At 40.1% G+C, this 15906-nt stretch overlaps 1 protein-coding gene across 4 annotated transcripts in view; it reads left to right on the top strand.

The window, feature by feature from the left end:
* mnb (minibrain) overlaps positions 1 to 15906 on the top strand; it is a 657539-nt gene that overhangs the window by 588933 nt on the left and 52700 nt on the right. For all 4 annotated transcript variants that reach the window (XM_067155254.2, XM_067155253.2, XM_067155251.2 and 1 more), the window contains 3 exons: positions 8414 to 8602; positions 11302 to 11449; positions 13742 to 14028. In XM_067155254.2, coding sequence (XP_067011355.2) covers positions 8414 to 8602; positions 11302 to 11449; positions 13742 to 14028 — 624 coding nt within the window. The remainder of the gene's footprint in view (positions 1 to 8413; positions 8603 to 11301; positions 11450 to 13741; positions 14029 to 15906) is intronic.

Below are 15906 nucleotides of genomic sequence, written 5' to 3'. Positions count from 1 at the left end.
CCTAGTACGCCTCTTTAGTGACGCCTAGACTATCTGTGACAGCTGCTGGCAGAGCTGTGGAGGATCAAACCAGCCATCGGGCTGAATACCCCATACATACACATACATGTGTGATTAATCCGAGACGGCCCCATAGTCTAGGGGTAGCGAGCCTGCATCTTACCCGGAGGACCCGGGTTCGATTGACGGCCAGGTCTGGGATTTTAATCTGAATCTGACTGCTGGTTTTAAGTCTACTCAGCAACAATAGAGGAGTTATCTGATGGTGAGATTGCGGCCCTGGTCTAGAGAGTCATGAATAATGGCCGAGAGGATTCACCACACTGACCACGCGTCGCTTTTGAATCTGCAGACCTTTTGGGCTGAGTCAGCGTCTGGTAAGGATTATAAGTACCGACTGTTGCGGGCCAACATTCAAAAGACCGAGCAAGTGGCTGCGCGGTTTGGGTCACGTAGCTATCAGCTTGCATTCGGGGGATAGAGGGTTCGAACCGCACTGCCGGCAGCCCTGAAGATGTTTTTCCGTGGTCTCGCATTTTCACACCAGGCATATGCTGGGAATGTACCTTAATTAAGGCCATCTCTTTGCTGGGCGTCCAATAGAGCTACTTTCTCTGATTTGGTATCGTAAGATTTGCTTTGGGATTGTTTCTCTTCATTTCTTTCATCACGACCTCTTTCCTATTTATGTTCTATCGTGGGTATCCTGTTGAACGTCTCATGAATCTCTTCCCAACAGCAGTGATTCTGATTTCGCCCCTGTGAGTGGGTGGGGAGTACAATACATCCTCGGTATCCTTTGCCTTTCTTAAAAGGCGACTAAAAGGAGTAAAACTCAGGGGCTCTCGACTCGTCTCGACTCGGGAGCTTCGGTTGGTGACTACGGGACCCCTAGCTGAGTATAGGGAAAATATAACCACATATTGTAACGGAGCAAAATTGTAACTATATTGTAAAACAAATGGAAGAACAAATTGTAAACTGGAAAATTGTAAATATGAATCGCAACAGCACAGCTACTGAAAATAAATTGTACAACCATGTAATGACAAATTGTAGAATTTATAAAATCAATAAAGCACTTAGCCAAGAGGCCGACCCCCCCCCCCACCCAGTTCCTCCGCCGATTCAAACCTCCTCTCCCAACTCCTTCAAATATCCAAACCCGCTGAATCTCCTGGCCAGAGAGAAGGCGTTACATTCTTGTTGGCCCACCCCTCCCCTTCGAGAAGGGGAATGAAAACCTTTCCTAGGTCCACTTACTTACGTCATGCTTATCACTTTCATCTTACCCACCCGACCTTCCTTGGTTAACTGTGTTCCCTCCTGACGCCGATGGTATTATGTTTAAAACCACCACAACTCGAACTTATCTCGACTCTGGGCAGATGCACACATTTATACTTGGGAGGCTTAGGCTTGGTAGCACTTCCTGCATCTGCTTTATAGTATCATGCTAAGTTATCAGTAGATTGCAGTATGAATATGGGAATCCTCAACCTACTTACATCTAAATTTTTCGCTGCGGAAAAGGCTACGTACATACAATATACATGAACTGTAATATACTGTAGATCTCCCAGGGGGGCAAAGAAACAGAACACTTTAATTTTTATACAGTTTACTGTGAGATAGTAACGAGGATGTAGCAAACTTCCCGTATTTCGTCATAGCACTGCGCGTGTCGGTGCAGCTTCCCAGTGTTACCGCGGAGCATGAATTAACTCGTTCGACTAAGAAGGTGGGTGGATTGCATTATCATTTTCTGCCAAGACAAACGTGACATTGACTTGATCTCATCTTCTGGAGTACCGTGTTAAAGAAAACGTTGATCTATACCATTTCCAACAATGAGCCGGTTTGTCGCTACGATATTCGCTATGTTTGCGTGGTCAGGGAAACGGCAGAGCATGTCCCCGGCCGGAGCCACGGCGAAGAAGAGACTTGTGGCGTGGGAGGTTGAGACGTCATGGGAATGGGTCGCTCCACGTGGAGGAGGCCTCTGAGTCATGCCGAGTTCTATTCTTCGTGCACTGCTCGTAAACCACTTCCAACTTATTTTATTTGTATTGTACTGAATCATTGCTTAAGGGGCTACAAAATTCAGATCTCGATAAAGAAGGAAAAATCTGAACAAAATCCACCCATTTGACGTACCCACGGTTTCTAAATGGGGAGAGAAATTATTAAATGATACTTCCACAATAAGATCACCTCTCTATGTTATAAGCCCTGTTGTATGTAATAAATGCTAGAAGAAACGACACTTCATATAATAAAGACGAAGGTTATACAATATATTCAATTAGAGAGTATTTCAGAGACATGGGTCTGTAAGTCCGGCTGTTTGATCCTTGTAGGCAAATGCACTCTTGGTCCTTGAGATTATATACCAGAGAAAAGAATACTGACATAGTAATAGCAACGAATAAATTGCAATAGAGGGAAAATCGGAAGTAGCGTATAGAGGGATCAAAATACAACACCTTTCGAGTAGGAACGTATAGTATAGGAACAAACCCTGCGTTAGGGCAAGCCTGGGAATGTCAATGGACAATTTATTTTACTTACTTATTTGTCCACAGTCGGACCGAGTAGCTCAGACGGTAGAACGCTGGCGTTCTGATCTCAAGTCCCGGCTCAGTGCGGTGATATTAGAATATGCTCAAATACTTCATCCTCGCATCGGTTGATTTCTGGCACGTAAAAGAACTGCGCGACAAAATTCCAGCACCTCGGCATCTCTGAAAATCAAGTGGTTAGGCTAGTAGGGCGTGAAACTACTATTATTATTATTATTATTATTATTATTATTATTGTTGTTGTTGTTGTTGTTGTTATTCGTTGTGGCCATCTAGGACCACGTTAAGTCTTGCTACATTTGGCAGTTGCCGGGCTGAGTGGCTCAGACGGTTAAGGCGCTGGCCTTGTGACCCCAACGTGGCAGGTTCGATCCTGGCTCAGTCCGGTGGTATTTGAAGGTGCTCAAATACGTCAGCCTCGTGTCGGTAGATTTACTGGCACGTAAAAGAACTCCCGCGGGACTAAATTCCGGCACCTCGGCGTCTCCGAAGACCGAAAAAGTAGTTAGGGGGACGTAAAGCAAATAACATTATTAACATTTGGCAGTTTGCTTCACTTTCTTTTGAGCCCAGAATTCCCTCATTCCTCTGTCCAGGTGTTACCCTGTCTTCTTTTCGGTCGCTTGTCTCTGTTTGTTTATCCCATTCGTCAGTATCTTTTTTGCGGATGAGATCTCTATTGAAGGAGTCTTCGGGTTTTATATGAAGCATTTGGAGGTCTTCCTTGGTGTTTATAAACCAGGGCATTGTGGTTTTGGGTTTGGAGTCAAAACAGTGAAAGACCTATTTAGTCAGCCTGTTTCCGTCCATTCGTTTGAGATGACCGTAATATTATTATTTTACATGGTTATGCCCTACTTAGGAGCTCGATTGAACCACCTTCGCTGATGTGATGGCCGTCTTCTCCTCCCAAAATCTCTTCATGTTCTCACTGAGCTTCTTCCTTCGTTCTTCTGGTGTTGGGGTTTGTCTTCAAACTGGCGATTGTCGATTTTTGGTTCTGAATTTACATCTGTCCTGTATGTCTTCTGAGATGTTATAATAATAATAATAATAATAATAATAATAATAATAATAATAATAATAATAATAAATTATTCAGAACTGACAATCAGTAAAGCGGTAGTCTTTGTGCTCACAATGAAGTTAGACGCTGGACACTGCATGTTGTTTACAAAAAGCATTTCAAACTGTCGCCCACCACATCCAATGCGGGCATCACATCGGCGTAGTAAACAAGTGTCCAGTATCTAACTTCGCAATGTACACAAACGAGTATCACTTCATTGATTGTTAGTAATTAGGAGCGTAGAGGCGCGCGGCTGTGAGCTTGCATCCGGGAGATAGTAGGTTCGAATCCCACTATCGGCAGCCCTGAAAATGGTTTTCCGTGGTTTCCCATTTTCACACCAGGCAAATGCTGGGGCTGTACCTTAATTAAGGCCACGGCCGCTTCCTTCCAACTCCTAGGCCTTTCCTATCCCATCGTCGCCATAAGACCTATCTGTGTCGGTGCGACGCAAAGCCCCTAGCAAAAAAAAAAAGTAATTAGGAATGTAGAATAGTTCTTCTTATAGTGCCTTCTCCATTACTGAAGGTTGACCACAATCACAGTGAAGTCTGTTCGATGTTCGGTTGTCCTCATCAGTCTGCTAGAATCTAGTCCTGTCCAATCCCGTAAATTGCTGAACCAAGTCCTTCATCACAACCCCTACGTCCATCAGTTTTATCCTGCATGAAGAGTTAGGAAAAATAAATAAAATAAACTGCCCATTGTCATTCTTTACATTCCCAGCGTTGTCCTGATGCACGGTTTCGTTCTAGACTATACGTTCGTATTTGAAAGCTGTTTTACTTTAACCCCTCTATGAACTACATTTTTTTGCGCAACCTGTGGAATCGCCCGGTATAGATTGCCAGCGCCGCTGGCCTTCAGTGGATCACAACTTTTACTCCTGATCGGTAGTAGTTACCGATTTATCACAACTGGGCGTGACTCTGATGAAAATTTATTTGGAGGATTGCAGTCTCCTGTTCCCGATTGTCGTTTTCGATTGTTTCTGACCCTGACATTAGATTTCTCAGTGAATTGCCTCATAACCAGATTGTGACAATAGTTTTCAGTTATAGCGGTAAAATATGTTCGTAGCAATAGTTCCCAGAGGACAAGAAGCTAACCTGTTCCTAGTCATAGTTTTTGGTTGATATCAACTTTACCTGCCCCGATTGTAGTCTTCAGTTGGTAACAACCTAACCTGATCCTGGCAGTCATTTTCGGTAGATCGCCAGCTATTCTGGCGTCAGATTTCTATAAATGGCAGTTTCTCGTGTCCTTGACATTAATTTACTACAAACCGGGCGAGTTGGCCGTGCGGTTAGCGTCGCGCAGCTGTGAGCTTGCATCCGGGAGATAGTGGGTTCGAACCCCACTGTCGGCAGCCCTGAAGATGGTTTTCCGTGGTTTCCCATTTTCACACCAGGCAATGCTGGGGCTGTACCTTAAGACCACGCCCGCTTCCTTCCCACTCCTAGGCCTTTCCTGTCCCATCGTCGCCATAAGACCTATCTGTGTCGGTGTGATGTAAAGCAAATGGCAAAAAAAAAAAAAAAAAAAAAAAAAAAAAAGCTACAAATCAAAGCCTAGTCTGACCCTGGCAGACCGATGACCTAGATGTTAGGCCCCTTTAAACAACAGCAATCATTATCAGCATTGCTTATCCAAGTCTAATTTATCCCCATTTTCAAAGAATCACAGTCGAACATGAACCTGATGTTAATTCTCAATAGCATTCTTTCCTTGGAAGTAGTGATTGGTTGTTCGCAGTCTTTAGTCCGTGGTGATTCGAAGTGTAATCATCGGTGCATCGTCACATAGGCTACCAGGGTTTGGAGCGTGAGGTGACAACCCCGGGTCCCTGGCTGAATCTGGCATTGCTTCCATTTGTGCCTGATTCCTCACTTTCATTTTTCCTATCTGATCCTCTTTAATGAACTCTCTTTGCATCTTTCCTGTCTGATCTTCTTTAATGAACTCTCTTTACTAAGCATATAGTTTTGCTGTTCACGATGTACTACATCTCCCAACCTTCCGGAATATATGGTAGTCAGTATGAAAAAGTACAGTTCCAGAATAGAGACGTGTCCAACTTGAATATGAATTTCCAGTTCACAATCTTACAAGAAAAGTCGAACAGAGAAATCGCCAACAGAAGATGACACAAGTCGGTGGAAAAAAATTCCGGAACTAATCAGTCCTTGATCACCAAACTCATACTTGCTGTAACAAAAAATTTCTTACTAAGGCATGAATGTTTGCTATTTTTATTCAGGAATAAATTAATGTGGGAACTGAAACATTTGATATTGTTCTCTCTTTATACGAGCTACATTGCTGCTTCTTCTACTACTACTACTACTACTACTACTACTACTACTACTACTACTACTACTTGCGAATGGGGCCTACCTGGTACTGCGCTTGTTCAACCATTGGAATTTGATCTTTCTCCAATATTGTTGCATCTTCTCCTGGTGTAGCTCCCTTCCTCTGATCAGAGAATACCTTTCTTCTTCAAAGGTTTTTTTCTTAAAATTTTGAGGATCTGTCTCACAATCTGTCTATTTGTAAGTCCATCAGCCCCTGTTCTTGAACCTTGAACTTTAGGCTCTTAAACCTATACACTAAAAATAATAAATAATTATATGTTTGTAGTTTCAGGATGGACAGAATGAACATAAATGTACCAAGCAAAATCACTGAGGTTAATTTGTAAGATAAATATTTTTTATAGATGTATTATTTAATTACTGTAATTAAACAATGCAGTTGCTTTGTCCTTCCTAATCAGTGATTTTAAAGATGGTAGGATATATACTCTGGAAATATCAACCTCATAATACGAAGAATGATGCCATTTGTATTGGGACTTTTGAAACGGAGCATCATGTTCCTGTCATTTAGATTAGATGTAAAACTGAAGGTCCTGCGACGATGATGATGATGATGATGTCAAGTCACGTGAACTACATTACAACTATATCAGATTATCCTCATGATAAACAAGGAAGGAGCATGAAACTCGTGCTTAGGATTTTGTTGAAACTTTCACATAATGAAAGAGATAGTCAAGATGAGTAATTTGAGAAATGTTGGATTGCGCTTCCTCTTCTAGCATGAGATGTAGATAATAGATAAAATTTTATGTTTTGAGTAGCTAACTAGACAATTTTAGTTAATTTTTATGCCATATTGTAGAGTTACAACTGTATTTATTCTATTCCTCTTTGGGTTTTTGACACAGAAGTAGATATTCAAAAATGGTAAAATCATTTTGATATAACATAGGTAAAGAAAGAGGTAACTAAATATTTACTTATATTATTTGAACAAATAAATATTTGATGTTGTTATTGTGTGTATAAATTACAATAATACAGAAGGCACAGGTTTTTACAGTATTACCTTACTGTACCTCTAATTTTAATCAAAATTGATCTCTTGCCTTGTAGACCTCTGTATATTTTAAACATGGATCTGATGATAAACAAAACAAACAGATAACTTCAAAGGCATAATTAAAAATAATACTGTACTATATGTTCACTCCAGATCGTGATAATGTACTTTCACAACGCAGTGCTGGAAACAGCTGTTTCTTGTACAAGAAATACACAATTAATGCACTGCCATCATCTTCTAGAAATAAACGGTTTGTACTTAGATTTGAAGGCATTAGGATCATAAATTTACATTCTCATGGCAATAGACAGATATATTTGCCTTGTTGCCTACCTACTCGTAACATATTTCTTTGTTTTCTGCTTACCCTCAGAAATGATTATGAAATGTAAGACTTCATCCTAGTTTCTATTTCTAGTACATATCTCTTTCAATTGTGAGAGCTTCATCAAAATTCTAAGCAGGAACTTCATGCACTTTACTTGTAAGACAATGATTTTAAAGTCACATAAATCTACAAGTTTGTTTTTGCTTTCCCATTTTATTGTTATAACAGAGTGTTACAAATTATTTTATCTTTGTAACATGTGGTGGTTCACATATCTGTAATATTAAATACATTGCAACTATATCAGATTATCACCATATCTGGTTTATTGTTTTATCAGCCTCCATTTTTATTTTTATTTATTTATTTTATTTATTTATTTATTTTTTGCTAGTTGTTTTACGTTGCACCGACACAGCTAGGTCTTACGGTGACGATGGGACAGGAAAGGGCTAGGAGTGGGAAGGAAGCGGCCGTGGCCTTAATTAAGGTACAGCCCCCAGCATTTGCCTGGTGTGAAAATGGGAAACCACGGAAAACCATTTTCAGGGCTGCTGACAGTGGGGTTCGAACCTACTATCTCCCGAATACTGGATACTGGCCGCACCTAAGTCAGCCTCCATTAATTGGGGGTTTGACTGTATAAACTTTCTTATTAATCAATTATGAAAACACTCCCTCGGTTATGGAGTATGTATTTATATACTATCGTACATTAGTTTTTGTATTGCATCTGGCCTTAAAACTTGACTAAGTCCAGGTTTAGACTATCTGGTACACCAATCCTACATAAACATGATAAATAATAATGGGAAAAATTAACACATCACTACTTGTAAGGTACTTGTTTTTTACAACATAATGTTGGATATAGAGAATAAAATATAGTGATATTGGGAAATTCATTCCTTGAATTCTCTGAAAATAAATGTAAAATTTGCAGTTTTCTCCTTTTTGCACATCATGGTATACTGTATCTCAAATTATCCTTGACTTGCCTTTTAAGCAGAGTTTTTTAACAGAAATTGTGTTTGTGTGTTACAGGTATATTACGCAAAAAAGAAACGACGGGCGCAGCAGACGCAGGGCGAGGATAGCTCGCACAAGAAGGAACGCAAGCTTTACAACGACGGATTTGATGATGATAATCACGATTATATTATCAAAAATGGCGAGAAGTTCCTTGACCGTTATGAGATAGACTCCCTTATCGGCAAGGGTTCGTTTGGACAAGTAAGTAGATTTCATGTACTTGTGCCTGGTATATGTTACCATGGGTCATAATGAGACTGATACAATAGTTACAAACACATACAAGTAGGCCTGTACTTCATTAAATATTATTTTCAAACAGGGTGCTTCATTATAATTGCACTGAGATCTATATTTTTCTCGTAAAATATTGATGATACTGTAAGTGTCTTCAATTCCTGTAAATTATAAATATTGTCCTTCATGTACCTTATCCAATCCTATAGTTGTTGATCACCATAGCTTCCCTATCCTGAAAAAACAGTTGCTTGGTACTGCAAACCTCTGCCCATTCTTTAGTGTCATTTAACCTGGATACCCTTGTTTGTATGTGGACCTTATACCGCCATGACATCAAAAAGTTGGAGCGCTTTCATCAGCAAAAACTATCCTCCATCATGAACATCAAGTGGGAAAACTACGTCTCTAATGTTGAAGTTCTCGAAAAAGCATGTGCTAAGATTGTAGAAGCATTGGTCGTTGGCCATCGCCTCAGATGGGCAGGACATGTGCGCTGTATGAAGGGCACCAGACTACCACACTAGATCCTCTTATGGTGAACTTGGCTCCGGTTCAAGACCACGGGGTGCCCTCCAAGACGTCTCAAAGACCAACTGAAACAAACCTTGACGATGACAGAAATAAACCAAAAACTTGGGAAACACTTGCCAAGGACCGTTTACTCTGGCGGCAAAGTGTCTGTACCTCAGTTCAAGAAAGCTGCAGACATGAAGATAGGCCTATTAAGCGACAGGAAAGCGAACTTCGCCAACCCCAGCCATGATCTCCCCCGTCCCTCAGCTGCACAATGTGTGGACGTATGTTCAACGCAAGAATTGGCCTGTACCCTCACCGGAAGTTTAAACACAAACTGCTGTGGGTTATGTGAACAAATGTGATCCACGAAATATCACTGTAATATTTGTCACAAATGGGAGATAGTAATTGCTTTTACTCAAATAAAGTCTCAAATCCCAGGTTGATTAAGAAATAATACGAAATATTTAATTTAGAGAATACATACTTTACTGCTTTACAACAACTATTTCTGTTATGTCGCAGCGCTTCCGTATGTTTTTTGTTCGTCCAAAACTGTCGTCTGCGATGTCTTTGCTCACTGAAGTTCTTTGGTGTCGTTTTATTGATTTTTCTCATTCATTGTAATTTGATGGGCTGTCACTTCATGTGCTTTAACTGATTCATTAAACGATTTATTGGTCCAGGGATCATGCTATTTTTCAACAAAATACCCGCACTCCAATTTGCTAGAAAGAGAGCTAGTTGGTGCCAGTCCTGGACCTCAAGGAAAAAAAAAAAAGACGGCGCGAGCAGCGGAATGCAAGACATACGGCCAAAGATAATAAAAATTGCAGACATAGCACTGTCATTCATCGGTGTAGGCCCTGGACCTCAAGAAAGAAACAAAAGACGGCGCAAGCAGCGGAATGCAACACCATGGACTCCTATTTACAGCCAGTAAATACGTATACATATTTCTTGCTAGTAACGACGTATTTCTTAATCAACCTGGAATTTGAGACTTTATTTGAGTAAATCAATGATTACCTTTCGTTTGTGATAATTATTGCAGTGATATTTCGTGGATCAACATCGTTCACGTAACCCTGCTGTGAATTGAAGTGAGCTATTATCCAGGAAATCTGTAAACTCAGAAACAAGTAACTGCCGACAACGACCTTGTGTGTCCAACCCTACATCAACTTACAATTTTCCCCTTACAATCAATTGTAACAGGTGCTGTTTAGTTCCTTGAATGATATGATTGAAGTACAGGATTGTATGCTACTTAATCCTTTGCCCTCTTCCCTTTTCTTTTCTGTATTCAGATTTCTTTTCATCCTACTCTTTTCTCATCAAGACTGAAGATATCTCAGGATCCCCACCCTGTCAGTGAGAATTGATGCGAACCCTGTTGAAGATGGGAAATAGAAACAGGCTTATCGAGGGCTGAGAAGAAATGGATGTACACATTCTGGAATTGATGAGGAAAGAACCCCATCTCTTTAGAAACTGCACTGTATGAAGATGCAGATTATCCTTGACCTTTCGTGTTTTCATGTTTGTCTTTGTCTCCTCTTTCTGTTGCACATGCTGACTGCATTGTGTTTATCCTCTTGAGTGTTGTTTTCGTATTCCTGTCTTTCTGTGTATGAAATTTGCCCCTAGTGTGGTCTTTAAAATGTTTATTACAACGTTAAGGAACATTTTCCATTTTACCCTCATTGAATGGTGCAAAATCTTCTTTTAGATCTCCTTGATCTTGCAGCAATAGTGCTCCCGCTCCTGCACCTGTCTCCCCCTTCCTCACTTGCTCCGCAGCTCTCCACCGTCCGAACAGAGCTGAGCCAAGCTATCAAAGTCATCCTGAGACAAACTCTGGTCCAAACCAAGCCGAGTCGGACCGATAACTGTGCACAGAACCTCTGTGCCTCGGTTTGCATGCATGAGATTTTGGGTGTTTGAGAAGCCCTGTTGTAGAGTTAGAATTATTTTTAGACAAGAATGACTTCAAGTGACTTGCTGAACTTAGTTCAATTACAGGATGTACTATAAACTATAAACACAATTGAGAACACCCTTGATTTCCAAAACTTCAGCCATATCCCTCATACTTCCATCATCAGTACATTAGTTAAAAACTGTACATCTTGTGTTCATAGGTGGTGAAAGCTTTTGACCACGAAGAGCAGTGCCAAGTGGCGATAAAAATCATCAAAAATAAGAAGCCGTTCCTGAACCAGGCGCAAATTGAGGTGAAGCTCCTGGAGATGATGAACAAAGCTGACGCGGACAACAAGTATTATATAGGTAAGACATGCAATTGTTTTTCCATATCAGTTTCTTACATTAGCTGTTATCAAAGCTACAATGCTGTCAGATCGCAAAAACTAATCATTCTTACAAATCAACATTTGTTAGTTAAAGATCCCAATCATCAGACATTCATAAAGAAAAATAGAAGTTAACATCTGTAAAGTAGAAACACAATAACCAGTAAATGTGTAGAGTTCTGTAAGCTGTACAAATTCAGTAACAAATGTATGAACATTGTGGCCTTGGTTCAGTTGCACTTTTGAGGACCTATTTGTATAACAATATATGAGTAACAGTTGTAACAGCTACCTTTTTTTCTTCTATAATTCTCACCATTTTGAATATAAAGATACATATTGATGGCCAATTCATGGCTTAGGCGCTCCGGCCTCTCACCGCTGCGTTCCGTGGTTCAAATCCCGGTCACTCCATGTGAGATTTGTGCTGGACAAAGCGGAGGCAGGACAGGTTTTTCTCCGCGTAATCCGTTCTTCCCTGTCATCTTTCATTCCAGCAGTGCTCTTCAGTATAATTTCATTTCATCTGCCAAAATTATTGCCCCAGAGGACTGCAACAGGCTTCGGCAGCCGGCACAATTCCTATCCTCGCCGCTAGATGGGGCCTCATTCATTTCATTCCTGACCCGGTCAAATGACTGGAAACAGGCTGTGGATTTTCATTCATTGATCACCAAGAATAGAAGAGTGTACAATTCAAAATCCATGATTTTTGAGAAGAGTTTAAATTTTTCGTAGTTTTATGATTTTTGAGAAGAGTTTTAAAGTCTTCGCAGTTTACATCATGGCCTCTCAAAAATACACTTCTTACACAATTTTTATGAAAATTGCTGTGTACATAATTCTTACATCATTTATTATAAATCTAGAAGAGTTACAACTCAAAAAGTAACCCTTTCGAATTAAGCAAAGCGACTAATGTCAGAACATTGAAAACCGTTAGAAGTGCTTCCTAGCATGAATACGTTAGATTTTATATTGTAACATTTTTGGAGGTTGTAGAGGTCAAAATATACTTTGATGGTAAAATCTCAAAAATGCATTTTTTTAAAGTTGTAACCCTTTCGTTCTCAGCCATCGGTATGCTTGGAATGCTTTGTCTTCTGGGTATACTTGTTATATGAAGCTGAAAGGCATTTGCTGTTAGAAATCAAGTATAATTCATGAACTAGTTAGTTGAAAATGAAATATCACACAATCCCTGGACTTTTCAAGAACTCACATGATGTATTGTTTGGATTTTATATACACACATTGTTTCATACTGTTTAGTTACCCAGTATAACCTCGATGGTCCGTCGCCCTTTTAACTATCAGTTTTTGTTAACCGTCACATTGTTATAACCACATCACTTCCTTTCCTCCTTCCTACAGCCAGCAATGCGGCAGGTGCAGCGCAGTCTTGGATTCAGTCATTGTTTACGACTAGCGCAGTGAGTGTGATTGTTTGCGGTATAACTTCTGGTTTTGTATCTCGTTACTGCTTAAAATAATGCTATTTTTCCACTGTGCTATATTGCTATATTTGGTTCGAACCGCACTGTTGGCAGCCCTGAAGATGATTTTCCGTGGTTTCCCATTTTGACACTAGGCAAAGAAAAAAATGTAAATATTAATTGTTAAACATCTAAGGAAATGTGAAAGTACTTCAAGTATCACAACAATTTATGGTATCTGTTGAACAACTGTTAGTGAAATCAGGTGTAATGTGGGCAAAATAGAGAGCCATGTTTTCGAAAATGCAAACTACCGATGGTAATGTGTAAGCTCACAAAACTATGAAACTGGTGAAATACTATCAGTTGGACGCTGCAATATATATCTATGGTTTGTCCGATCTCACAGCCAGCGGATTCCCCTTTCGGTAGCAATAATAATTGCTAAAGCTGTTGATGTTATTCTCATATCCATCATGACCTCGGTCCTGACCCCTGGCAGATAATCGAGTTTTTACTGTATGATGAAATGATGAATTGTAAGATGTAAACAAAAGGTCTAGCAGAATTTTGTATATTTTTCTTTTATGCGCACCTGTGACATATGATGTAATGTGTTTATACAACAGTTTGATTGGAGACCATTCCTGGATACTGGATAATTTGACCATCAGTTCTCCAAGTATGCCTTCTGTTTTGATCTGTTCAGATCATCTCTTTTTATACCAAATTTTTCTTATTTCCCTGTCGAATTTCAAGCTGATATTTGTATGTACAAAATGTCTTGTTCTTAATGTGATTAGTATTGATAGCTATGACTGTTTCTTTTGCAGTGAAATTGAAGCGTCACTTCATGTGGCGTAACCACCTCTGTCTAGTCTTCGAGCTGCTGTCATACAACCTCTATGACTTGCTGCGAAACACCAACTTCCGCGGGGTGTCACTCAACTTAACTCGCAAATTTGCCCAACAGTTGTGCACGGCACTGTTGTTCCTGTCCACGCCAGAGCTCAATATCATCCACTGTGACCTCAAGCCTGAGAATATCCTCCTGTGCAACCCTAAACGCTCTGCCATTAAGATTGTGGACTTTGGCAGTTCATGTCAGCTTGGACAGAGGGTAAGTTTATTCGTATAATTCTCATATTATTTGCTGTTTCTGGGTTTTTCCACTTGCAGAAAATTATTGGTGTAAATATACACTATCTGATCAAAAGTATCTGGACACCCATCTGTTCATGTAAACTAAAGCCCAGATATCACTTTGACTGCTACTCTGTTATAAAATGAAAGTCATTGCTTACAATAAAAGGCAACTGAGAGCTCAGTGTTGTTCAGTGCTATGAGCAAAGGAGCTTAGTAACTTTCAATTTGATTAGTAATGAAATGGCGTATGGCTTTTAGTGCTGGGAGTGTCCTGGGACAAGTTCGGCTCGCCAGATGCAGGTCTTTTGATTTGTCCTGCGTGTCGTGATGATAATGAAGACAACAAATACACCCAGCCTCCGTGCCAGCAAAATTAACCAATTATGGTTAAAATTCCCGACGATGCCGGAAATCGAACCCGGGACCCCTGTGACCAAAGGCAAGCAGGTTAACCATTTAGCCATGGAGCCGGACAATTTGAATAGTTTTTGGTTGTCACATCAGTAAGCAGTCGGTGAGGGCCATTTCCATCCTGCTAAAGTTGCCTTGGTCAACCGTCTAGGAAATCATCGTGAAGTGGAAATGCAGCTAGCACCGTGACCGTGCACTGAGAGATGTGAGGAGCTGGATTCAAGACTATGTCACCCACCCATAAACTGCATATTTCATTGGCGAATGTTAAGCATCACATTTGCTGGTGTAAAGAACATCAACTGGAGCCGCGTGATTTGGAGTGGTGAATCACTGTCTACCCTGTGGCTGTCAGATAGGAGGGCCTGAGTATGAAGAACACTGGCAAATGATGCATGGCAGCTTGTACAGCACTCACAATGCAATTTGGTGAAGGTGGTGTGACAATGTGGAGGTGCTTTTCATATAAAGGATTTGATCCTCTCATAGTAATATAGAGCACATTAAGGCAGAAGGATATGAAGATATTTTCACTAGCTGCATATTGTCTACAGCAGTAGGTCATCAGTTTGGAGATGATCAACATGATCATGCTCTCCGTCATAAATCAGGGTCTGTTTATGAGTAGTTTGCGGACGTGGAAATGGACTGTCCAGCCCAGAAAAGCTGAGAAAAGTGTGTGAATACTGAAGGTACACATTTATGCAAAAAAAGAAAACCCTTCTAGTTGTGCTTGCTCTGTAATTTTTTCTCTGAAATGCCTACAACAAACCATCGACTTTTCCGAATGAGTGCACACAGTACCTGGTTTATTGCCTTGTCAAGAAACGGCTGAAATCCACTTATTTCTTGATTAACAGAAAACATATGAAACGTAATGAGTTTACACTTGCCCTCATGAGATATACAAAACTGAACACAGAAGTAAACCATTTTCACGAAAATATCATTAAAACACTATTTGCTATGTCACTAATGACTTAATAGAGTAAAATGGGTCCACTCGTTCAATACAAGGCTAATGCTAATGTGACTATATTCTCACAGTAGTCAGTTAAATACTGTAATGATGATGTAACTATGTTAATATTGTAATGATGATGTAACTGACTAATGTTAATATTGTAATGATAATGTAACAGACTATTGTGAGAATATAGTCACATTAGCATTAGCCTTGTATTTCACTTCATTAAGTGTACAACTGTCAACACAGATCAACATGAATTTTATATCATATGATGTTGCTAATGAGTTAAACTGGTGCAAATTGTGAAGCTACAGTGGTACAAAGTGATCTTAGCGGTAACTGGTGGAACTACATGGAGTATCATTTTTAGCGCAGAACTGCTTGTATTTCCTGGCCTAATATAGTTGACAGCCTATGATTCAAGTCGATTCTGTAATTGTGTCATTTACACTTATGTTATATTTCATGCTT

This window comes from Anabrus simplex, chromosome 11 (genome assembly GCF_040414725.1).
Source record: "Anabrus simplex isolate iqAnaSimp1 chromosome 11, ASM4041472v1, whole genome shotgun sequence".
NCBI classification, from domain to species: domain Eukaryota; kingdom Metazoa; phylum Arthropoda; class Insecta; order Orthoptera; family Tettigoniidae; genus Anabrus; species Anabrus simplex.
The sequence above is the reverse complement of the archived record's forward strand: the minus strand, read 5'-3'. Positions and strand labels throughout refer to the sequence as shown.